Raw genomic sequence first — 27855 nt, 5'->3', positions numbered from 1 at the left:
TGGTCATGTTACATGAATTACACACTTTTTATTATAAAAGTCATCAAAATTATTTAGAAAGCATCCTCATACAACCATTCAATTTCAGTCCAAGGGTCTGTGAAATGGAGAGACTTAGGCAAGCGTGAGAATCCAGTCAACACTAGTATAAACTACAGATTGATGTTTTATGTCGTAAAATCCCCCAAAAATCACAAGCCTAATTCAAGAAATAAATAATGTCCAGTGTAGTATACTGTTGCATTGTCTATTTTTAGTCTCCACTTATGGATATTTTATGCTCTTCTAAAATAATCTTAATTCTAGACCCACTCTATCAAGTTACCATATATATGTGGGAAATAATTAAGTCCAATGAAGATGACATTTGTGGGAAAAATAGTTTCTGCCATATCACTGTCTTTTGTGTGGCCTGTAGCTTGAAAATGTAGCTAATTATTGTCCTGTGATCCACAACTGTAACTGGGTTTTATACTGTATGGTTAAAACAGAACGTCTCTTCTTTGCTAAAGTGAAATGTCAGAAATGCTACATTTTCATCCAGAAAGTAAACAAAGGGAACAGACTTACTTTGGGGGTGTACTTCTGGGCTTGGCCTTTTCAGGAGTCTGTTAAGAAGACAGATCATTTTTAGATTTAGCTAATTGCAATCAACCAGGAAAACATAAAGCATATCACATAAAAAAACATAAATACTGATGCTCCTGAAGCAAATATTCAATACTTCTTTAAATAATGGTTTATTATGATGACATAATGTGTCTATATAAGACCTACAGATGCTTTTCTTCACTACACATTTCCTCTCTTGACTCATAAAATCTAAATGATTAAAAGAAGCAATGAAGTGTACACTGATAGATCAATGTAGGCTGCTGGAGGCACAACTAATAGATTCCTGCAATTCGGCTTTATAAAATTCCCTCCAGACGGTCGAGTAGCTTCTGAACATTTCAGCAGTGTAGCTCCCAGCCCTGCAATGCCCCACAACCTGTGTCTCTAGAATCTTCCTTCACACTTTCTGACCTGTACATACTAAGATAGACAGCTAAATGCATTAAATAAATGCTTACTGCAATTTTACTTCACACAAAAATAATGTATAAAACACCTGTATATTGTAGAAAGAAGTAGCATAAAACATTCAAGTATAAAAAATAGTGTTTACATTAATGCCACAAAAAAAAACAATAAGTAAAAAGTATGCTAAATATACAATCCACAATGTGTTGTTTATACCTAAGCACAGGGGTTTATGATAATTGTTTCCAAACTACTACAGAGAGGGTAATAGAAAATTAATTGCTTAAGAGATGTATACTACTTCCAATAACATCTCAGTGTAAATGATTGTTAGAAATGTATACAGTTATCAGCATAACTAAGCCGTTTTCAGTCAGTTTACAAGTCACTGAAAGAACATACTACTAATATTCCTTTTGTGGTTAAAAAACAAATATTATGTATGTATTGATGGACATTAAAAATGCAAGAATACTCATCTGTTGCATTTTTAATGCCTATCTGTGTATATATATTACTCAAGAGTGTCAGCTCCTTATTTATTTATTGAAACCTGAATATAAAAACATACAAAGAGAAAAGTCTATGTGAACAACTTCTGAAATAGTGGACCTGTTGGTCAAAGAGCCTGCTCCGCTAGAGCTATGGAGCCTGGTTCCAGGTTATTGCTGTGGCCATTGATCTGTGTACAGTCCATTTATCATTCATGAAAGGAGCCAGTGATCTTCACAGTATATTAGATGAAACAACTCAGATCATCTGTCAACGGCACTCTTATTGCTGTTTCCCTCTCCACAGGGATTTTAGCTTCTTCGATCCTTCTTGAATTCACATGTTGCTAGGCAACACGGCTGAGGGGGGGGATTGCTGCCAGTATGGTAAGCATACTCACCCAAACTGTTTAAAAGGTTGGAGATTTTAAATGTTTTAACAGGGCATTTTCTGAAGGGAGATGATGGGGTTCTGCTATTTTTTTGTTGTTTTTTAGGTATCCAAGATGTGACAGACTAAGCAGCTTTGACTGAACCTTTCCACAAATATCAAATCAAATAGTTTGTCACGAATACCAAATGAAATAATAGTTTATATACAGATGTGATGTAAGATTGTTAAGAACTTAAAGAGTGTTAAGAATGTTAAGATGTTAAGAATTTAATATAAGAACTAAGGTTACAAACAAGAATACCCCATCTAGTTTGTTTGCTTGCTTATACCTATTTATCTAACAAAACTGTCAGAAATTATTTTCTTTATTATTTGTTTTTCATACTGTGACTATTTCAAATTTAGCCAGCACTTATATCACCCTGCAGCTCACAATTGGCAACCCACTGAAGCTCAGAGGTGTGAGCCTGGCCAGTACCTAGATGGGAGACCTCTTGGGAAAAGCTAAGGTTGCTGCAGGAAATGTTCTTAGTGGGACCAGTACGGGACGCTATCCCTGCAGTATGTGTGGGTCCTAATGCCCCAGTATAGTGATGAGACACCATACTGTCAGAAAGGCACTGTCCTTTGGTTGACAGTAGGTAAAACCGAGGTCCTGACTCTGAGTGGTAATTGAAAAGCCTCGAAAAGAGTAGGTTTGTTAACTCTGGTGTCTTGGACAAATTTCCCATTGCCTTTTACCAGTCGTGGTCTTCTTATAATCCACATCTATGAATTGGCATCATCACTTTGTTCTCCTCCCCTCTGATAGCTGGTGAGTGGTGAGCGTTCTGGTGCATCATTGGTGGTGTTTTAAGTGTAGTGCTTTAGGTGGAGTGTCCAGAAAAGCATTAATGCGTAAAAGTGTAAGGAATAATAATAATAATAATAATAATAATAATAATAATAATAATAATAATAATAATACATTTAAGGGAATTCTTTAAATATTATTACATTTATTTAAATATTATTAACTTTGAGATCAGAAAGTGAGATGGGAGCTATGTAAAGCTTCTTTGAAAAATATTATACAGCAGATCAGAAGGGGGTGAAAGAAATTACTTCACCACTTGAATTAAGGAGGAAATTCAGGTAGGCCAGACTGAGTGATTCTAAAGTGGCATTTAACCACGACACTAGGGGTTAACAACCTTACTCTTAAAAATATTCAGAATTCAGAAGAAATGCATCTGTTTGAACTGCAATTTGGATCAAGCATAGGAAACAGAAAGTAGAAATATGGGGAGAATTCTACATCTGAGGTAACGTTATTAGGGCAGTACCACAGGGATCTGTATTAGGATCACTGCTCTTCCTAATATTCGATGATACAGTATAAATCCTGGTTAGTTAAATAGTTGAGTTTCCAAATGATACCAAAGGAGGATTAGTAAACACTCTAGGAGCAGTAAATTATATGTAAAAATGACCTAGATAGGATTCAAAACAGGGCAAACACCTGGATAATGACATGTAATGTACAGTAGACAAGAGCACAAGATATCATGCATGTAGCAAAAACTAAATACAAAATGGGAAACTAATTTTGAAGAAGCTCCCTCTGAAAAAAAATTAGAAAAGCTTCTGAGATAATGCTACAAGTTCTTAATGTTGCTGCCAGGTTCACAATGTTTCATATAAAGTTAATCTTAAATACCAAGATTATATTTTTACATGCTGTCTTTGGCTTCATTACTCTTCATTAGATACTCAGTGGGTGGTTCACTTAGTATCAGAATTGCTAACAGTTTCTTGGTCGTATACAGTACCTTTGCCTAAATTTAACTATTGCAGTATATTAGGAGCTAAATCCCTTTTCCTAATCGAACTGTTAGTGGGTATATTGCGTCTCCTGCATCAGTAAATAAAAAAGTAAAAGGCTGCTTTGTCATTTATTTTAAATCAACTCACAGTAGTGTTCTCTTTCAAAGATTAGGTTTTGATTACATAGGGTTTAACACATCAGATAAAATGGCTCCTCAGTCATCTTCCACATTGCTGCAATACGCATTATCTACTTTTCCTTAACAAGTTATGTCATTTAACGTCAGTCCACATTTTAAAAATATCATCAAATGGCAAAACTATTCTTTTTCCCTGCTGAACCAGTGATCTATTCAATCTGGACAATAAAGGGATCCATTGACATATAAACCCATATGCATCAACACCAGTGCTTTGACATAATAATTGTATAACATGACATAATAATTTGAATAATAATAATAATAATTGGGAATGGGCTGGATTGAAAGGCACTCAGAATATAGCCGATTGATTGATTGACAATAATTGACAATGGATAAAACATCAGCTGAACATGCTTTTACTGCTGAATAATATGTTTTCTAAGTGGGATTCTCCAAAAATGCAGGACCGTTTCCAGTAACCAGTGCTTTCTCTTGCGCTAATGTACTTTTACCACCAACCAATACAGCAATGTGCTCAATGGCTCATTCTTTTTTTACTGTAATCGATGATTCCTTACGTACCCATTGCTTACTGTGTGATGTACATTGTTCTCACTCTGCACTGCTATGCACTGTTTGCTTTTCTCATTATTTGCATTTCATGTATTTTTGAATTATTTCTTTTTTGTATTTTTTGGACTGTATTCAGTATTATATTTGTCACCCTGGGTAAGGGCATCTACGAAGCAAATAACAATAATCAGGATAGCTCTACTTAATGTTCACACTGTGCAGTAATCATTGCCATTAACATAATCCTGATTATTATTAGAAAGTTACTTAAGAGTGTTGTTTAATTTAAAAAGAGTTACTTGTTCAAAAAGTGTTTTTGCACAAAAAACAGAATACTTAAATTATGGATACAACAAATGCATAAATTATAGGCACAATGCATCTTGATGCCATGAGTGTTGTAGCAGCCTAACATGATTTGAATGAGACTAAACTAAGGTCTCTTTCCACTGCCATAACTGAACAGGCAATATTAAGTTGTTCACAAACAATATAGTAAGGTAGAACTGAAATAAATGACATGATGATAATTTCTTTGGATACAACACTATGCATGGACTATGCAGAAACTTGACATGGCAGCAAAATTATTCTTACAAACCCCTTCCTCCCCTCTAAATTATATGTATCACAGTATAATCTCAACTGCACAAGTCACATGTTGTGGAACTTGTGAAACTGTATCAGAGACATGCTGATTAAATATTTTCAGAACTAAATAAGGCCAGGTTTAAATAAAGTTTAAATCTCTATCAATTATTGTTTGTAGAGTGGGGAAATGGAAGAGGTGTATAATGTGCCTGAATTCTGTGTGTTAGTTCTCTGTCCTGTTCCTACAGGGAGGCATTTGCTATTTTGATTTCATTTCTCAGCTTTTGTAACCAAAGAATGCACTGTAAGCATAAATGTAGGTAGAAATCAATGTGTACAGTTTAAGCAGAACTCTGAAATATTTTTGAGGGTAATATAGATATGCTGGTCTGATCGAAAATCAAAGTGCAATTTCAGCTACAATGATATATAGCAGTCATATAGCAAAGACAAAACACAATTCAATGTTTAGAACTCTACCAGACAAGACATTTTCCTACAAACTTTCAACATATAGTACATACAACATGTAAGTGTAATTTGTAACATGTAACTTGGTTTTAGTCTGACTACAAAGGTTCTGTCACATTTAAATGTGCACTGAAAGATATTGCTCAGTCTGCTAGATGATACACCTTTCTTAATGAATTAAAAAAATCTGTTCACACAATTATACCTTAAATGCCTGTTGATGTTTATGTTGTTTATTTATATTATTTGCAGCTGCAATGAATTTAACAATAAGAAGAGCAACTATTATTTTTTAGTGTTTTATAATCTTTTAAATTAAGTAAAAATAGTAAATTTAGTGTGTACAGTATAAGTAATGCAAAAGTAGTTATTAACAAGAGATCATTAAACTACTCTGATTCTATTTTAAAAACCTACTGTACATGACCAGACTATACACAGAATGACATTAATCCATTTAAGAAATTCAGCAACACACTGTTAAAAATGAACAGATAAAATATGTAAAAAGTACTGTATTGAGCTCAAATAAGTGTAACCCAAATATGTTATGAGTGTTAGAATGTTTTATAATGAGTGTTATGTTATAATATACTATGAGTGGAAAAAACAGGACCAGAAGATAAATACTGTATAGACCAGCCATAATAAGTATGTGGCAAGGTCACAGCAAGAAAAAAGCGATGCATGAAAAAGCTAAAAAACACACTGTGACATTTTTTGACATAAAGAGAAACATGTTATTTTAAGGCTCAGTTATTTATTAGTGTACACGCCATCATAGCTCTATAAGAAGTGCTATACATCTTGTTTCCTTATAGCAAGCCAACAATTTTTGACAGTTTACAGTACCTCCTTCATACTGATGCATATAAAAATGGACTGTTTCTGAAACTGTCTCGACAAGATGTTATTGATTATGTATAAAAGCAACTTCATGCTTGTTGCTCCCATAGACTAAAATCTTTGTCATGAAAAGCCAGAGTGTCATTTTTGATTGTGATAAACATTCACTACATACCATGATGGTTATTGTTAGCAGGTATGTCTTTATTTTCCATATCCTATCATATTTCTACAAATTATCAGAATATTTGTCAGAGTTTTTGATTGCTTGCTTACTCAGATATTTCATTGTAATATTGGTCAATGTATTGAGAACTTATTCTCATTTCAGCAAGACTGCTACACAGCACATGTTTTCTGTTGTATATTATGTGGTCATAAAACACATATCAGAATTATTAACAAAATGAAAAGAACAACAGCATAAGCATAAGGTACACAATGGTCTTGGATAAAGTTATGGTACTATTGTGATCCTTCCTTGACAGATTTAATTCTGGGAATAAAGTTTAAAACAAATGTAATACACAGTGTATAGAGCATACAACATTTTTGATTAACACTGTTAAATAACATTATTGTACAAGGCACATGTTTATTTTAATGTGAATGATATAAAGCCAACCACAGAGTCATGAGTTCCATTCCAATGCTGATCATCACAATCAGAAGCCATCATTTGGAAAGTCCCATTAAAATACTTGTACAGTTGCAGCTTTTTATGACTGCTAGGATTTATACATAAAGAAAAGACACATACACACTCAGACAAACATTAAATTTGACTTAAAAAATCCTTGATTTATCACATGGAGATGTACCTGCTCACTGTCCTCTTCATCACTGCTGAGTTTGAGATCATCCTCTAGCATCCTGCAGAACCAGACAGAGAACATTAATCAATTACAAAACCCACTTTGAAAAAAATAGCTGTAAAACTACAAAAACAAATGAAGTCTGAATTTAGCACTAGAATTTTTTTTCCATTTCAGCAATTATAAAGGTCTGAGCAATGGAATATGCCTTGGAGAGTTATACACGTCCGGCTACAGAGGGAGCTATTCATAAAAACAAATATGTAACCATAGTGGTAAAAATCTGTAATCGTCTTATTGTCCTTTTTTCTGATTTATATATATGGTTGACTAATGACATTACCAACACAGGCAATGCCATCAAAATATCCCCTTTTTCCTCATTTGCATTCACTGTCTGTGATGCATTAAAGATTATGATGGGAAATGGCTTTTACTAGGTAGAAAATACCACTGTATTCTTTGGCTAGATGTTGAGGCTTATAAATGTGAAAAATATAATATTCTATTAGTGTTCTATTAATTAATGTCCTATTAAATTTTATTTTTTTCTGTTTTCATATAATAGATTTGCTGGTGTCTAATATGATATATTTAAATTAATGTTCATTTAATGTATATGCTGGAGCAGTGGTTAGTATTTCTGCCTCACAGCACTGGAGCCCTGGGTTCAATTCCAAACCTGGGGTGCTAGTATATTTTTGTGGAGTTTCTGTCTTCTCCCTGTGTTGTCATGGGTTTCCTCCAGGAGCTCCAGTTTCCTCCCACAGTCCAAAGACACACTGGTAAGATAATTGGTTTCTGAAAAAATTGGCCCGCCCTGGTATGAGAGTGTACATGTCTGTGTCTGTTTGCACCCTGTGATGGACTGTTGTCCTACCCAGGGTGTATCCTGCCTTGAAACTGATGCTCTCCGACGACCCTGTATTGGATACATTAGTTAGAAAATAGATGGATACAAAGACTAATTATCACTTCTGAATGTCATGTAACTACAAGTTTTGAGTGTAGCAGTTAGGTTGCTGTTAGGAGAAGGGAGATTTATCAATTTTTTTAGCTTGATTATTTGGTCTATCTATAATTTATTATTCATCCGTTTCCAATAATGACACAAGAGAAAGACAAGCTCAACGGACAAAAAAAACTTAAATTTTAGTCAGGATATCAACAGAGAATTACTGAGCAAAACCTTGAGGAAAAGTGCATTTCCTGTGCTTTCAGAACAGGTGTGTAGTTTCGTGAAGCTGGATCATTCCAAAGAACTGCAGGGGTTGTTTTCTGAGGTAAGTTAAATTTCAATGTTTATATGATATTTTACATTTCCCATGCTTTTGGCATTAGTGTTTGTCACTGTAGAATGTCCAGTTATTACTTAAGCATTACCTGCGTACAGTATTCACTTTTCCAATTTATTGATCAGTTCTGTCATATTGTTGGTAAATGTAACTTCAGAATAAAGCATTTCATTATCTTTCCTATCATATCTTTGGTATGACATGTCTTTGTTATGCAAGTCTTTGTTTTTATAAGTACATTACCTATTTTTATAATATATTACACGTCTTGTTTCTCGTTTACTTGGTACTAGAGTTGCAAGGCTTTGTCATACTGACCAGATGTGTTTGTGCAACTCTTATTTCGTTTATCTAAAATTTAATTAATTTAACAAATATATATATATCGATATTTTAGTAACATTAATAATTGATTCATAACAACATTAATTTGAGTATATGGTTAAAATATGCCAATTCCAACAGTGTAACTAAAGTATAATTACATTTCAGTATTAAGAGGTGATGATGATGGGGATATGCTATTGCATTATAGTGAAGTGCTCAGGAGTACTTATGGTTTTTCTCACACACTATTTACCTCTGTGTGTCAAAAACAGGATTTAAGGATAGACACATTTTCCTAAGTGTCCCAAAAGAGAACAAGGTTTACACAAGCTCTATTTCTAAAATAATATATTCTTGAATAGAAAAATTCAGCTTTCTTTGCCTAATTTCTCATACTGTAGTTATTTGAATTCCACAAACCGTTGCCACAGCTCACTTTTCTATCTTCTCCATTGTCTTACCAGGAGCTATGAATATACCATTTCTTTTTCTGGTGAGACTTTTTGCTATATGTCCTGATATTTACAAAAAGATTATAAATATGATTTGTTAAATATAGTTTGATACACTACTTTTCAAATTGGTTCTTGTAAGCATTACATTTCCAATAAACCTCAACAGTCAAAATGTGCACAGGAGGATATTCAGAAGATAGTAAAGTTAACCAGGAATAAAACAATCATTTAAACCCAAGGAATTATAATTCAACTGGAATAATGAGATAATGATGAGCTGACAATTTTAATCGCAATTTGAACCTTTGGAATTTTTTTAATCTACACTGTTATTGAGTCAGATAGAAGTACTTTCTTCTACAGATTTGACCACTCAGTGACTCTTTTCAGTAATGGCAGAATATTGCAATTCTTTACAACATATTATCATTGCATGTCATGCACTGATATCGCAAAAAAAACCTGAAAATAACGCCAGCAGACCTTAGAGCAGCCTACAGTAATAAATGGCTGTTACAGCTAAGGTTTTAATAATAATAATAATAAACTTTATTTTATATAGCGCCTTTAAAGGTGGCTTCTCAAAGTGCTTTACAGGATGACAATAACAATAAATAAGAAGACTACAACAATAATTAAGAAGATTTCACAAGATAGGACACAATTATAATTACAACAATACAACAATAACAATAGAGGAAACTGTGGAAGGTGGTATTAAGAAGAGCAGAGGGGTGAAGAATGGAACCACTTAAGTAAAGGCTTTTCTGAAGAAGAAGGTTTTGAGTCTAGATTTGAAGGAGTTTAGAGAAGGTGACTCTCTAATATCCTTGGGCAAAGAGTTCCAGAGCTTGGGGGCATAGCAGGAGAAGGCCCTGTCGCCCATACAATGTACTTGGGGGACAGTAAGGAGGGCAGAATTTGAAGAGCGGAGGTTGCGAGGTGGGGAGTAGGGCGATAAAAGTTCAGACAGGTATTGAGGTTCCAAGCCATGCAAAGCCTTATAGGTGAGCATGAGGATTTTAAAGTCTACGCGGAATTTGACCGGAAGCCAGTGCAAGGACTCCAGGATAGGAGTAATGTGAACACTTGCACTAGACCTGGTCAGGATTCTGGCTGCTGAATTTTGGACATACTGCAGCTTGTTCAGAGTAGATTTAGATACCCCAGGGAGTAGAGCATTGCAGTAGTCAATTCGCGAGAATACAAATATGTTGATCAGCTTTTCAGCCACAGTTAAAGATAGCATAGGGCGTAGTCTTGCGATATTACTAAGGTGAAATAAAGATGTTTTGACAGTATGCTGTACATGTGGGTCGAATGTTAAGCCAGAATCGAATATAACCCCAAGGTTTTTCAATTTTGATTGAAGCTCAAGTACAGAGCCATCTACAGACAGGGTTACAGGACGGCTTTACGAAGTTGATGGGGGGTACCAATAAGCATGACTTCAGTCTTGTCACAGTTTAGATGAGGGAAGTTTTGAGTCATCCAAATTTTTATGTCAGAGATGCAACTAGATAGAATAGAGACAGCCACATCAGTGTCGGGTTTGGTATGAATGTATATTCGAGTATCTTCAGCGTAAAAATGAAAGCTGAGGCCATGTGATCTTAAAAGCTGACCAAGTGGGAACATGTAAATGCTGAAGAGCAAGGGGCCCAGTATTGAGCCCTGGGGGACACCAGACTTGACAAGACCAATTTCAGACCTGTACCCATTGAGAGATACAAAGTGACAGCGATCAGTGAGGTAAGACTTAAAACATTTGAGGGCAGTGTCAGAGACTCCAAACACAGTCTTGAGATGAGAAAGTAAGATGTTATGGTCAACAGTGTCAAAGGCAGCACTGAGATCAAGAAGGATGAGTATGGAAAGAGAACCAGAATCAGAAGCTATCAGGAGATCGTTGGTGACTTTGACTAGGGCGGTTTCTGTGCTGTGAAGTTGACGGAAGCCAGATTGGTTTTGATTGAAAACCTGAGAATTTAACTAAATTTTGAATGTGGCACAAATAGCAATTACAAATCGCCTTTGCAAGGAAACTTCCCCTAAACGTGGACTTATTATTGAAGAAAAGTTCAAAGTTTGGAGTTTTCTATGAGCTAAGATGTTATGCAGCATCATAGATTGAGCATTACTTTCTACCCAACTACCAGTCATTAACTTTCTAATATTTCACAGATGTCTAAAGTTGAAAATGATGCCAGGTTACAGTAGTTTATTCCTTGTATGGATTTATTGAATGGTAGGAGTCAAGGGAAAGGCTCTAGGTATTTTTTCAGAGAATGGAATACTGCTCAGACCTTCCACCCTACCTAGAAATGTATAAATCAAATAATCTTAAAAATAACAATCCACATAACACTCAACTGAAGCAAACAGACAGGATTTTACAAGGAAACATAGATTACATTGTGGAAAACTGTATACTGTATGACTGTGTAACCTATGTTTGCAATATTATTAAACAACAAAAGCTTCATATAAAATAATACATTCTTAAAGATGTCCTAAGGCGCACATAAATGATAAGAGCTTATTCCATTGCACATATGTTTTAAATAATAATTGCTGGTTAGTCCAAATTAGGTGGTAGTTTCAGATAAGTACCCTTGGGGGAGTTTGTAAAACTTTAAATCCTTAGTTCTGCCAGCACTGTAAAGCTATGGATAAGCAGGTAGTGAAAACATTAACTGCCTCTGCACAGTCATATCTAGGTGAAAGCAGAGTAATTTATCAAGTTAAAAAAAACAATATTTTATTCCTCTTGCATTATATTTGTGGGAATATGCAATTTAAATATTAGAAGTAATTTATCATCATTCATTCCCCACAATTAGCATGGCTTAATTATCTATTAGCTGAGAGACTTGTACATCGGTGACTGTAACTGCCCAAAATGTCTTTAATCATTTTGGTGCTTCACCTTAATAAAAAATCATTAAAGAAACAAGAAGGCAAAGTGAAGCCAAGATGGCAAAGTGAAGAGAAGACAATCTTTATTTAAATTCCAAAAGTGGTAATATTAAATAAACATGAACCATTTTTTATTACCTCACAAAATATTTGTGGTTAATCAATGAACAATTCCAACAAATGAAAACGTCACTGAAGCCATGCAGAAAGGGTTTACTAGTGGACAAAAACAACATAACTAGGGTGTGTCTGGAATAACTTTCTATTCAGAGTCAATATGAACCAGTGTATGGCTAAACAAGTTTTTATTTTAAAACTTGTGCATGAAAATCTTAGTGAAACATGTAAAGCTTTTATCACTGATTTGAAAAGATACTTGTATTAAAGGTTAAGCAAACACATTCTTATCAAGGTGAGTATTCTCACCTCATACAATGGCTCAAGCTGGTTCTCAGCTAATCCTGTGCTGCTCTAATAGTTCACAGCAGGGTAATGATTGGATTAAACTGGGTTTCTAATTTAATTATTGGGGCTGTGAAATCCTTAGCACTAAATAATTATCAAGAGATTATGGTATAAGTGGTAGTGTGCTGCTACCTTTGAAGGATGTTCCTCTCCTTTCCCTTATCAGGAAGAGACAATTTGTTGAGGGAAACAAAAGTTACATATGAACACTACAGTTTTTATCCACAATCAGTGTTTTCTGTAGCAAACCACACACTAATCAGATGCAAACCTGAGGCCACAACTGCTCTGGAGACACTGGGGTATTTATCTATGAAAAGGGTCTCATACAGCAGGAAGAAGCAATAAAGAAGAAACACTGAAGTACACAGATAAATAGTTACGACTACAATAAGTAGGAATGTATTTGAAAAAATAATTTTACTTATAAAACAAATTTACTCAAAAAGCATTTACAGAGATTATACATTTCCTTTACAAGCATGTCTAGTTCACATGCTGAGACAAAATTGTTTATCTATCAACTTTACACTAGTTAAATAAATAGCATTTTATTGCACGAAAGAAGACATTTATGTATTACATATAGTCAAAAGTCAATAAAGAAGACTGTTTCTGCAAGCTGAATATAGCCTTTTTGAACATACACCCGGTTAAAGTACAGTAATGTTGAAGGGTAGTTTCAGGCATAAAGGGAATTATGAAAGAAGAGTGAAAGAATGAAAGTGAAAGGGAATTTAGGATAATACAGGTACTAACTTGTGACACACAGTGGGTACAACCCTGCCTGTTAAATTTTCTCTCTTAGCATCATCTAAGCACTTCATATAATTAAATCTAGTGGGAAACCTATAGGTAAAACCTATGTCTAGTATTCATTACGTAATCAATCAATTCCATTCTCAACTTCCTGATGCATGTTTGCAAAAAAAAGAGAAAATCAGTTTCGTTTTGTGGCAAAAGATTTTGAGGAATTACTGTATAAAATAATAAATCTGTTATGATAAAAAAATGGGAAGTTCATCTGAAAAAAATGAAACTTTGTTTTTATTACCTCACAAAATATTTGTGCTTAATCAATGAACAATTCCAACAAATGAAAACTTCACTGAAGCCATGCAGAATGGGATTACTAGTGGACAAAAACAACATAACTAGGGTGTGTCTGCAATAACTTCTATTCAGAGGCAATATGAACCAATATAACTTAATGAACCATATAACTATAAGCTATAACACATTCCTGTACTATATGTCAAAAATGTTAAACAGGAAGATTCAGCAAGTTTACATCCAAGAAAACTGGAAATAAGCTTTCTATTAATTGTCAAATTAGGTTTCTCCGTTTCACAGTGTTGAATCTGAAGATTCTTCAAGCTAAAGAGAAATGTTTTTTACAGCACAACCCAAATTTTAATGGATTAGCCAAATATAATACAATTTTCTCTTCCTTTCAATATGCCATTGGAGTGACTATTCAAAATGCAATTTCTGCCTTAAAGTCTTCACAATTGCATCTTAAATTAATGATCTCAGAAAATGTGCTAGAAAATAAATTATAACAAGACTAGGAATCTTTCACCATGTTTGACAAGAGTTATTTAAAATAAAACTTTGCAAAGGTGAAATATTTGAAAGGAACTTATCTCATTTCCTAAAAAGCATTTAAGCAAGACATAGGAGATGGTTTAGATGGGTAACAGCTACTGTGATAGTAGTGACATCCCAAGACAGTTACTTCACTGATATTCCTCACCATTCCTATCAAGGGAAGCTGAAAAATTACTTAAGTATTAAAGAAATTAAAGAGTGAGATGGCAGGAGATGTGGCTGTTTTATTTGATTGTACTATAATGTGCCAGGGGAGGAACACTGCTACTGCATTGAGAAAGCACTTCAGAATGAAGTGTGTTTAAAAAATGTGAAATGTAGCAGTAAGGCACATGCCTTGAGTCATTAAAGCCAAATATTGAATGAATGCTCAGTACACTACTCAGTACAATTCCAATAATTATTGCTATTTACATATAGTTTAATTTTAGATTTTAGTATGGCTTTTACCTTGCCGTGACATACTGTATTTCAACAAGATTTCAACAATAAAACAATTTCCTTGTTGAACATGCTCCATGTAGTAGTAAGTAGTAAAAAAAATGGTGCTTTGTGTAAATATCTAAAACAAGGTGTAACTATGAGTTTTTGATTTAGAATAGTAACTAAAGACATATAATATTTACCTAATTCTAGAATACACCTGTTTAAATGGAACTTAAAAGACACAAAACAGATAATGGAACACTTGTCCAATTGCTACAGAAAAGCCCAAACTGTACGTCAATGGCAACTGACACTAATCCTCAGCAGTTTTTTTTATTTTAACCTGTTTGGCCTTAGTGCCTTGTGTTGAACCTGTGTCTGCATACACAGAGCAGAAACTAATGAAGCTCCTCCCTGCTAAACCTCATTCTACACCCACATTATTATTACATATTTTTTATATTTTTTTAAATCGACCACCATCAGTGCCAAATTGCCATTTAAGTGTCATCCTCTGGGTTTTTGCTTGACAGAGATGGTTGCTTTTGTTAACATGAGCTTTCACTTCAACCCATTTAATTCCACAGTTTGACAGTTCCACAATAGCTGCCTTCGACTCGTGAGCAGGCTGTGATTTAGCAGCAGGGGACTGTGGGAGTCCAGCCTGTGCTCCTCCGAGAGCTCTTAGTAGAACACTTGCTAGGAGCAGAGAAAAGGCTGAGGAACAATGCTGGAGAGAAATGCTGGGTGATCCTCATAATTTAACTGAGATGCTTTGTGCCCCAGAGCATTACAAAGTACTGTATCATTATCTGCATTTGGGTAGCTGAATTGGTTTTCATATTAGTGACTGTTCCCAATACAAAACGTCTGTCCATCTCTTAATAATTTAATGTGTCTATTTAACTGTTAGTTTAAATATTCAATTTACCTCATAAAAACAAAAGTCTACTACATATATAATTATAGTTCTGTCTGTTTATTTAATACATTTAAACATTTATTAAAATACTGTAAATACAAGAAATGGCCTCAACCTTGACATGCCTTCTATAATCAGTTTTACCAATACTCAATAATACCAATTTTCTATCTCCTGACAGGCATGATGACACCTAAATCACATCATCCCTAATTGACAGAATTTTTCTTGCATCAATCAGAATTTACTACAAAAGACATAAAGGTCTCTGTTCAGAAAATAGTTGTTCAGTTGTTCAAGAATGAAATCCGTCTCCATTAGATGACATCATCACTTAATATACTGTATGTTCCCTAAGCAACATTGATATGTCTTTGAAATTAAATCTATTGACAGCTCAGCAGAAACCATTTAAATCATGGCCAGAAGTGTATGATGGGGCATATTTGGGAATGTGAAAATGCATTATTAAAAGAATGTTAAAAATGCTGCTGCAAATTGGACCATATGGCAAAACATAATTAATAATGAATGCTGTGTCCATGAGATGATGAAAAGATGGCATGACATAGATGCAATATGGGGGTTCATCACTTTTGTTTTTTTATATTAGACAGTGTTAATCACTAAAAAATCAACCTGTATAGTGGAGCAAAGCAGCATAGTAACAAAATATCTGTGTCATGTCTGCCTAGGTTATTTTAATATTTGTTCAGACAGGACATTTTGTTCAGATTTCTGTTATTGTCAGCAGTGCTTCCTCTTCAGGGTTTCTACCTTTCAAATGGCACAAAACAGTTTTTCCTTGGCTTGTGCTCTTAATATTTTCAGTTTGTGGGGGATCGTAGAATTTTCACCAAGTTTCCCATTCCTCCAGGCAATAAGTGAAACATCTAAAAAAAAACTGCTTTATTACAGAAAATAGAAACAAGCAAATACACAAAATTATGACCAGGTGACAACACTATCTGACTTTTGAGGCTTCTGTTAGTATAGAGCTGACCTCAGGAGGTGTTCAATAATGCCTCGTTATTGAAAGTATGTTGCTGTGTTTGCATTTATCAGCAGCAGGTTGATGTTCAGAACCCATAAGAACAACAACAATAATAATAGTTCCTTATATTGATATGGTGCTTTGAAAATATCATGCTAAAGAGGTGATCGTTAACCATTATCTCAATTCAATTGAAAACACTCCTTTAGAGCCAAAAGTCACTGGGGTTTAACAATACAATCCAGTAACTCCTTAATGAATTACAGTTGGTGTTAAACAAGCAGCTATATCTTATTCTGATCATATTTTCAAAGAAAGTAGCAATTTCTTACTGGTAAGGACGTCTGGAATAAAGTACCTTTAAGAAACAAAGTGGCTTCAGCAATTTTGATCTACTAGATATCTTTGCACATTACTGTTCTCACAATGAACCACACTACAATGCCTGCTACTCCTTCACAAAGTTGCTTAAGTATAGGGAAGAAACCATGTAAAATACTGAAAATCCAAAGGAGCATAAGAACAATTAACATGATACTAAAACTCAACAAATCAGATGTACTAGATTTTAGAATTAGGCATTGGTGTTATCTCACAGTTTATCCAAAACTCTTACAAGTTTGATTACAGACAGTTTTTATTGTAAAAATGTAGTCTCTTAGGGTCTCGTATATGTATAGCAACTGTATGTCTATGTCTATGTACTCAGTTCTGTTCTCTGTGCAGTGACTCTGAGTGTTATCAGAGAACCAAGCAAATGTTCGTTCCAGCTGAATGTGCTCACAGTTTCTAGCCTTGCCCCATCCTTCATATTCAGACAAAATCAGAATATTTCAGATTCCAGAATTAAAGCTCTGAAAAGAGCCTTCTGTGACAAGGAGAGATTATCCATTGTTCACCATGACGTCCAGGCAAGTGGTGAGTGGTTCCTGATCATCACGGTGCCAGTCCAGTGCTCTACTCTGTGACTGTCTGGGTTATGGGTGTATACACCTATATTATATGGGTATAAGAAATATAGATTTAATCGCTTCACTCCAAGAGGTAATATAAATTTAAAAAACGAAACTGAGAGTGTACCTTAAATAGGCAGCATCAATAATTCATTTATTTCTTATGATTCCAAACCTTTTTATGTTCATTTACAGTAGATTAATCTCCACTTATCCATCAGTGTGGATGGATGGAATAGTTTTTCTTGTCATCCTGTCATTTTATGTGTCTCCCCTCAGTACAAGAAACTGTACTTAACATTGAAGTATGAAAGTACTTAAACATGTTGTGCACTTCCGTCTGTTGGTGGACCAACTTATTTACTCTTCTCAGGCTCACTTGCCTCTAGTGCCCTGAGCTGCTACTTTGTTCTAGATCTGTCAGCTGCTGACTTGTCAACAAAACTAGTCAGGTGAGAAAGAGCTGTCATCACTCAGAAAGCAACTTTAAGACCCATTAAGTGTCACTGTGTCAGACATTCAGCTTCATGTTGCCCACTGCCCAGCCAAAACAAGACAGACTGATCTTCAGTAATGTAATAGAGCAGAGGGTATGAAAAAGATTATAATCAGGCACAATGTGTTTAAAATGGCTCTGTCAAACATTTAGCACACATCTGTACTAGCACACACTCTTGTGGGAACTATATTACCTTTTTAGTGACACAAAAATTTGTGTTGTACAGTGCATAGCACTCAAATTCAATTATAGTCAATCATCAGAGACCAAAAAAAAAGATGGATAGTTAAAAACTATTTGGTAATTATGTAAGACAGAAAAAGAAATCTGATAATGTTGTAAAAGGATGCAGATGAAAATCCAATATCTCTATTTGAATGTTTTCACAGGTAAAGATTTCTGGAATAAGGTACATTATTCTATACTAAAATACAGAATAAAGCCAGGATCTGACATTTTACAACTCCAAGTCTACAATTTAAAGCAAAAAAGGAAACAAAAGACACAGTGACTGTTTTATATTGGTCTTGAATGTAAGAAGGCTCCAGCATTCCTGATGCTTTGTGAAAATGACCACAGCCTCTATGGGAGCAATATTTTATTTTCTTTCCCCATGACACTTTAAAATGTACTAATGTACTAATTTCAGTCTTTTGGCAGGTACAATCACTCATTTTTTAAAGTGAAAAAAAATAAAAGAAAATGTACAGCTTTACCAGTTGACAAGTACAGGAATGGCTCTGTCTGAAAAGCTTGACCTGTCTGGGTGAATGGAGGGTGTGTGGATTTAAAAACTAAACAGATCAATGTAGGAACCGTAGTTATCAGAAAGAGTCCTTTTACTCCTTGTAACTGGTAACACAAAGAGCTAACCTGTGATTTAAAACCACACAGACACTATTAGGATCCTGCTATGGGGATGTCCTTGTCCATACTGTACAGTCCCTCACCTCAGCCTTCAAAAAGAGTTATTTCTCCTTTTCATAGCTTATTTAGTTTGGCTGTCAGTCACCTTTTAAGTCACAATCTGTTTAGTGTAAATTTAGTAAAAATTCAACTGCAGGTTTAAGAACTATATTAAATATGTCATTATTATTTTATTTATTTCTATTTTACTTCATCTGTTGAGGTACATGGATTAAATATTTAATTCAGAAGTGCTTGTCATAGTTAAATCACACAGTTTTGCAAACAAAAAAAATCATTTTTCTGAAGTCAGGTGTGACAGAGGAGTCTGTCAGGGGGTACAGATAGCACAGAAAATACAACATTCATACACCTTCCATTAAGGGGTTGATAGAGAAGTTCCTGAGGGTGCACACTCAGAGCTTGATTAGTAACTGCTATTACTTAATTTCATATACATTCACGTACATAAACATACCTAATTTCACATACATTCAAATACTTAAACACAGGTATGAGTGAGTATTGTGGTGTGAATGGAGAGCACTCTCAAAATGGATGTTACTCACTGTTTGTTTGGTGTCAGTACTTCTGGGGTGAGTCAGCCTATGGTGGCCTCAAAAGGCCAAACCTAACCACAGTTCTCAAGGGTTATTTATGGAAAGGGGAAAAAACACTTTGAATTAGAGAAATGGTTTGATCCGGGGGGGGGGGGGGAGGGAGACTTACAAGCTATTTAAGCTGGCTCCTCACCTTAAGAGTTGGTTGGTTGTTGGTGGTGAGATAGAGAGATAGAGAGATAGAGAGATAGAGAGATAGAGAGATAGAGAGATAGAGAGATAGAGAGATAGAGAGATAGAGAGATAGAGAGATAGAGAGATAGAGAGATAGAGAGATAGAGAGATAGAGAGATAGAGAGATTTTCCTTTATTTGAATAATTAGTTTTGTTTTCTGGTGTGGGAGACTGGGAGCATTGTAAATAGACTGCACTTGTTTGCTTGGGTGCTTTTGCGGCGGAGCCAGTTTGAGATGAAACGGACCTACTTTGGCCTTGCTCAGGCCATTGTGAGACATCAGGTTTAGGCATAAACTCAGTATGCACATAAGGGTTTAGAATTGGTTTCATCCATAATGAGCTATCAGTCACCATTACACTCCATTAAATTGGCTGTATACATGATTTTTCAATTCAATGCAATGCAATGCAATTCATTGTACGATTTCTAAAGTAATAATTTATTAAAAACTAGAACAAGAGTGGATAGACTGTTTTAAAAATAGAACATAAAGGATATTATGTTTTCTATTGTTTGAAATAGAGAGGATTGCTTTTTCCAATAATTTTCTACATACTGTATATGAAATTTAAATTAACAGTTATTCATCACACAAAATAAAGTTCCCTTTGCTTTCTACAAAGATCTTATTTTCAAGGTTCTGTTACCATAGCAGCACTTGGAATTTTAATCCAGTGTGAAAGGTCATGAGAGGTTGTCAGACACAGTTCCTCTTTAGCTTTGAGTCTGTGCTGGGATGGAAACGCAAGGCATCATTAAGGGCTGAGGCTGATTTGTTTTCTTGAGATACTGTAGTCACAAAGCAACCTCTTTTCCCTTGACAAGTAGACATTTTATACATACATATACACCAGCACCAAAAACCTTATTACTTATAAATGTAACAAATTCACAAGGTTATTATCAGGAAAATAATACTTTTGTAGTAACTACACTGACATTTTATCAAATAGACTAAACACGCAGTAGACAAACACATTATATTGATTAACATTTGTCATCAGCAGGTCATCAGGACAGCCATAACTAGCAGTGCAATAAATCATGTGTACATTATCTGCAATTTAGCTTTTACACCAGGATCCAGATGCTGTCTTGTGGAATTCTGTCCCATTCCTCTTGTACATCCTGGACTAGCATGGGCCTGTTCATTGTCATCCCAGATCATCCCAGAAAGGTTCCCCATCAGACTGTGATGGGCATGTCAGTCACTGTTGATCCACCTGGATCATGCCTTTTTTGTTATGGCCAACCCTGTAGCCTCAAAATATATTCATCCTTATAGAAAAGCTTAAACAGTTTGTTCACCATAATCAACCAATAATTCATGTACAAATAATTTCTTATGTGATTTGAGTACATTGTAACACATGGTATAATATTCTTTAGACAGACGGCATGTCCAGAATAAATGACACATAGCATTGCACTCTTACTTGTATATGCTGTATATATTGTAACTTCTCAGTATATTTTTTGCATTATACATCTCATTGCGTAAATGTCTTCTATATCATAAAAATAGATCCAAATCCAACCTAGATGACTTCGTGTTAAACTATATTACTGCTCACATTGTTGCACAGTAACTGTAGCAATAGTGATGTTTGGTTGTGACTAATGGCTTTTACAGTGTATATTACAGTGATCATAATCATCAGCTACAATAAAGTGATAGTGCAGGCAAACAGCACTGTGCAGTTTAATTACTCTCTGTAGTGGTAAATTCCAAATCAATGTTTTGCAAATGCATATTAATGGACAACTGCAGATGTTATGGGTAGAATACATTATATACATTTAGTCTAAAAACAGCATTTTTTACAGATCCTTTTAAAGCTTTTTCTTTCTCAAACATATGTGTCCTTTAAATAAAAAGATACAAGGTGAGTGTTTATAATTGTAATCACTATGCAAATAAAAACTAGGTATCCATTTTATGTATGTATATTTAAACATATGTATTTTAACTCTCTCAAAAATAAGGATCTCTCATGATACTGTCAACTTGTTTCATTCTGCAATGGAATGTGGACAAGAATGCCACCTCATACAAGATTTGTTTGTACTGTTGAAAATGTGGCTTGGATATTCTTTGAACTTATGTCTAGATCATTTTAACTAAAGAACAGCCCAATCAATCTACAGAAATACCTGACAAACATCACTTGAGGCATTTAAAATGAAATTGTTAGCATTTAATTATACGTTTTGACATTGGAGCACTGGTCAGGCAATATAATGTCTGCACACTTCAAGTGCAATGTGTATTATGATGGCAGCAACATTAGAAATGATTTATTTATAAGGCACACATTAGATACCTTTAAAAACAAAAATGGCCCTTTACATTTCATAAACATTTCTATACTTCTTCTTCATTCAGTCATTTACATTTGTTTTCTAACTGCCATGACATACTAAATAATCAAATGTGTGCAACCACTCAGTTCTGTAGATTAAATAATAATATCTGTTTAACTGGACAAGACCGATTCCATTTATTGCTGTACAATGCACACATAGTATGTTATACTTTCAGGCTAGCTGCTCTGTATAATATGTACCTAACACTACTGTTCAGCTGTGCTTATTTGGCAGTACCAAAGTTCACAGCAGAAGAACCTGCTTGACCCACAGTCAATGCATTCAGCAATCCTAGACAATGTATTGACAAAAATGCTCTTGCCTAGGGCAGGCATTCCCCAAACATTTAGAATGTTTTAACATTAAATCATTTAAGACTTCATAGAAATACAAAGCTACTACTGGAAAAAATACATCATATCATGAAAAAAAAAGTTGTAAAATGCAGGTGACTGGGATCCGTACAAGATAAATATAATTAGAAAAAAGCACATTATAAATATGCTCTGTGTTGTCTGCCAGATTGCACAGGGCTTTGTTTTAATAGATGAACATACTTTATCCTCAGTTGCACCAAATTTACTTAGATTTATAAATTGACACATATTGCTTGGACTCTGTTCATTGTGCACTCCCACCACAAACGAATTAACCAAAAATATTTAGCATTGAATATTACAATGCTATATTAATGCTTAATATGGAACACACACTTTATGAGCAAACAAATCCTACTTGCCAGAAATCACAAGAAGAACAAGTATAAAATATTATTAAATAATCTGAATATGACTTTAAAAACTACCATACTTATTAATGTTTTAACAATTTTGTCCAAATAAATACACAGATAGTTAAGGAGGAAATTCTTAATATATTTTTGTTTCTTAAGTTAGTGGTCCAGATCTGTTCAGAATTTTGTAGTCTTGCTCTAAGGGACCTGTTTTTCAGTGGAACAAAGAAAAAAATATGACAGCAGGTCCCTGGGGGGTTTAAAATAATTAATCAAATGAATACTCACGACTTCTGTGGCACAGACTTGGTTGCAGGCTTGTTACTGGGAACATTGCACCGTTCTGTAAAGGAATTTACATTTAAATGTCAGAGCACTGTTTTGATTAAACGTTGTCCAGAAGCCGTCAAGCTATCAATTTAACTTTACTAACAACATGTCATATAGCATAACGTTTTAATGAAAATTAACAATGTTCCTCTGTTGCACCATATAATTAATATTTCATTCCTAGATTTAATTACATTTCAGAAGGATTAAGTTGGCATGTAGATTACAACAACAAAGGAAGACCTACTTTGTCCATTGTATCCTGAGGTTAAATGTTGGGAGTCCTGGAAAAAAAAAAGAGAATATAGTGCACTTTGAGGAAATTGTAGTGAAGACAAATATGTAGGATGTGGTTTTGCTTGGAGACTTAATTTATATTAAAAGAATTAGAACACACAAATCACGTGTCAGTCTGTGTAGGCAGAAGAGGAAACAGCTCATTTAAATGATGGCACCATTAACTAAGGACTTATTGACCCTGCTCTCAAAATTGTCAGTAAGATCAGGTTAAGGGATTCTGGCCATGTACCATTAAGACACAAATGAGAAAACTGGGTGATATAAGAAGAAAATCACAAGTGGTAAAAGGAGACTAGGCCCCAGACACATGGGCTATGAACAGCAGGACAGCACAGTGATGGACTGTAAGATATGGAAATGTTAAGCCTTACCTCTGTCAGGCAGCCTTGTGCTGCAAATTTCTACTGCTTACATTCAGCATTTCCAGTGGAGGTGAGTGTGATCATTTTGAAAATACCAAGATAACAGTTTTCACTACAACCACTGACTTATTACTTCTTAGTGTGCTACAAACTACTATGAACTACTCCCAAGAAAACAGTCAAATTGTGTTGGTATTATCAAAGCATAATCCTATTGTTTCCAGATGCTTTTTAAACCTCCACTCAAACATTCTACTAGACCAAACAGTCCACCTTTGTAGATTTTTTTTTCATTTTAAAATAATATTTACAGTATTATCTTAACTCTGACATAAAAATAGGCATGTGCCAGGGGAGCAAATTAAATTATGTTTTCACATAACTCCCCGAACATGCTAATTTCCCACAGATTATACAATGAAACACAATAAAAATTTTCCTGATCATTGTTTGCTGGGGGGGGGGGATCTGGCAGATAAACAGTCAGTGTGACAAACGTTAAGCACTGCTATAAACACACACAAACGTATGTGGTAGAAAATTACATTTTATCATTGATTTATTGTCCTGTTTTTGGACATTTGGAAAAGTCCAAGGTTATGCATTTTAGATTTTTTTTCAAACATACATCTTTTGACTCAACTGCAATTTCCCAGAATACTTTCTCATGGCAAACACAAATCCAGAGTGTCCCATATTCACTGAGAGCACAATATAAAAGGATAGTAGAATAGAAACAATTTGAACAAAAACAACATCCAGTTATAATCTGTGAGATAATTCTGGACCTAGTTCTGGCTCCACTCCACAGCTTTCCAAGTCAATTCTAGCTGCCACTGCATTGTGACCAAACGCAAATGGATTTTAGCATTGGAAAAACATCAATACACTATAATTTGTAAAAAAAAAATTCTGCTTCTATTTTCTATTACTTGCTTCTTTAAATTATACATTTTGCAAGAGTTAAAAAAGAAAGTACAGCAAATTGTCTTCTATATTCATCACTTTCAACCATAATTATTTTTCAATATAATACTTATAATCTCCAGTATCTTTCTTTTCATCAGTGTTCAAAATAATCATATTACTCTTGTTGTTTTTGCCCTAAATGGGTAGATTACTTATAATATTGCAAAAGTGTTTCATTCACTACTCTAATTTCATACTTACAAAAATAAGTTAATAGTGAGCTCAGTTTCTGTCACTGAATGCTGTCTACATGATAGTTACTACAATGAAACCTTACAGCTAATTCTTTGCTGTAGCAATAATTTCATATATCCTCACTGTAGATGGACCACATCAAGTGCACTGCCCCATGGGGGAGCATACTCTTCTTCAGAAGCATAGTGTGAGGTGTGAGGACAGGGGTGCTAAATTCTGCCCAGAAAGTCTCCACTGGGCTTCAGACACAGCATCTGCTAATAATGAAGGGTGAGTGTATTGAGGACTACACTTTTTCACTGTAATACAGTATACGCTAAAATACAAACATTGTGTTTTCAAGAGGATCTTGGCACTCAATTGAAAGTTGTGCTTATTAAGAGGAGATATGTTACAAGTAAGACGCCGAGTAGCTGATAAAATTCCCTTCCACTCACCAACTTCAGTATAGATAGGAAAGTAACTTGATGTGTTCTTTGAAAGTACAATTTTTCTGATGACTATGTTCTCTTTGTTCACTTCTTTAGTTTTGAGGATACTGCCTGTTTTGTTCTACTGGGAACATCTGTATGTTTCAGTTTATTTCAAGGATCTAAAAATCTGACAGGCAAGCACTCCAGTGACTTATATCACTGATGATACTTTTCTCTTTTTTCCCCCTGAGGGGAGTTAATTGTGTCTTCATGTAACATTGGTGAATACAATAAAAGTGAATTCAGGACTTATCATGTGCAACTTCAGGGATGCTGATTGCGTAAAAAACAATTTGATGGCTAGGAACCTTGTAATGTATATCCATGGATATCTTAATCATAATGCTACATTATTTTATTGTTACCAAAGAATGATGGCAACAAAGTTGGATTAGCTGACCAAAGATGAGTCCCATTTCTGTGGCTTATTACAGAAATACAGTACAGATCAAAAGTACAATTTAAAAATTCATTCAAGCCTTAGAGAGATCACATACCATAATCAGCAATAACTGGATTGTTGCTTAATGCAGTACATTCTCCTTCTGCTGACTTTATAGACCTTAAAATGTGATAATACCAAAATTCACAATGTTTTATAATCCCATTACCTACAATATAACTGAAGCTAGTGAGGTTCCAGTGTATCGATCACAGCGATATTGTATAAGCAGGTATGGCAAATTAATGTCTTAATGGATAACTTCATTTAATTAAATTTACAGTCTTCCAATATTTGGTATATTAAACAAGTATTACTGAGCAAACTGCTGGATAACAGTTCTTCCTAAGCACACAATCTATACTTTTACTGTACTTCAATCTATACTATACTGCAAGCTGACACGGATGCAGACAAATGTTTACAGTAGCAGTACAGTTTTTTTAAAAGGTGCATACTATAAGATTTGGTAATAGCTATGTGTAATGTGTCTATAACTATATCTGATCACACTTAGTAAGAAATACCTTACTGGAGGACATAACAATTTGCTGCACATATAAATGTGTCCATCAAGGATAATAATTACAATATCTTGCTAGATACAAAAGGAACTGTTCTAATAAAGTTTATCAATAAAGATATTTTACAGAAAAAAATGATTAATTACAGCATTTTACAAAGTAAATTAATAATAATTTAACTTTTTACTTTGTTGTCTATGGCTTATTACTGTGTGCTTGAGTCTTCTATTTTAATGTGTACACTCTGAAAGAAAACATAAGCACTGTGCTTTGGGTAATCTTTCTTTGGAGTTGTGAAAGATTTTTCTTCTTAAAGACATTAAACTTATCATGTGTCCTCATGTCTGAAGAGTGAACTTTGAAACTTGTTTGCTTACCTTGGATGGGATAGGAAACTTGGTCTGATCCGCTTTGCCTGGTGTGTGAATGGCAGTCAAGGGAGGAGGCCAGGAATGGGTCATCTCCTGAGAGAGGAAAATGATACGTCACCTTCATTTAACAGTACACACTAGTCTCCATCTTAATGCGCTGCTTGGTTTGCCCTGCATGTGCTGGAGCACCATTAATGCTGAAATATATTCATATGAGTCAAGGATGGCAAACAGTTCTATCATAATTACTGCAGCTCAGGCCGCAGAAGGCTCATACATATTAATGGCAGAGACAGAAACTAAAGCATAATGGGCTCCTTAACCTCGCATTTAATTGGTGTATATTTATTTATTTTTTTCTATCTCCCCTAAAATCTACCCCCTTTAATGTTTCACAAGTTCCAAACTTCAAAAAGATCATTATGCCTTGGTGACAGAGCAATATATGAGCTTTGCCTGTAGAGGTTTGTTCAGAGGTGAGATATTCCATGCTATATTAGACATGTGTGGGTGTCTGCAGTATTCTGCTGTTGATAGCCTGGGGCTGATCAAATGTAATCTAGAAAACCTCACAAAAGATTTCAGTTTTCACTACATGTTTGTTTTGATTCACAAGACAGCCAAAGTAGTCCTTACATATCCCATGCACTTCATACATTCCAGTTAATTCATTTTGCATGTATTTTATTCATCACCCTTTCTAAATAGTACTGTATATTTATTTTCTCTCTTTTAATGAGAATGCAAACTGCATAATTTATTGATGCAGGTTTATTTAAGGGAACATGTGTGAAGGAATGATTAAACATTTTTTCTTATTATTTAACATACAGTACAGGCTAAATAATTCTGTACAATAAATGTGGGTATAAAGTACTGTACTCTGTATGTGCTAGTGTATACTGGCAATAACTACAAAAAGTGCTCTAACATATTCTCGATAAAATGAACCCATTATAACAAATCAGTTCTCAGTTGAACTGCTGGTGTAACTGCCTGAAACCTGCTCCACTGCAATCTATCACAACCTGCAGATGAGGACTGCTATTCTCTGAAAGTAACA

General features: G+C 34.6%; 1 protein-coding gene across 3 annotated transcripts in view; it reads right to left on the bottom strand.

The window, feature by feature from the left end:
• aff2 (AF4/FMR2 family, member 2) overlaps nt 1–27855 on the bottom strand; it is a 193316-nt gene that overhangs the window by 57417 nt on the left and 108044 nt on the right. For all 3 annotated transcript variants that reach the window (XM_015351809.2, XM_015351811.2, XM_015351812.2), the window contains 5 exons: nt 26799–26885; nt 23404–23440; nt 23115–23169; nt 7163–7214; nt 571–608 (listed from right to left, as the gene is read on the bottom strand). In XM_015351809.2, coding sequence (XP_015207295.1) covers nt 571–608; nt 7163–7214; nt 23115–23169; nt 23404–23440; nt 26799–26885 — 269 coding nt within the window. The remainder of the gene's footprint in view (nt 1–570; nt 609–7162; nt 7215–23114; nt 23170–23403; nt 23441–26798; nt 26886–27855) is intronic.

This window comes from Lepisosteus oculatus, chromosome 8 (assembly GCF_040954835.1).
Source record: "Lepisosteus oculatus isolate fLepOcu1 chromosome 8, fLepOcu1.hap2, whole genome shotgun sequence".
Lineage (NCBI taxonomy): Eukaryota > Metazoa > Chordata > Actinopteri > Semionotiformes > Lepisosteidae > Lepisosteus > Lepisosteus oculatus.
Note: the sequence above shows the minus strand (reverse complement) of the source record. Positions and strands in the feature narration are given on the sequence as shown.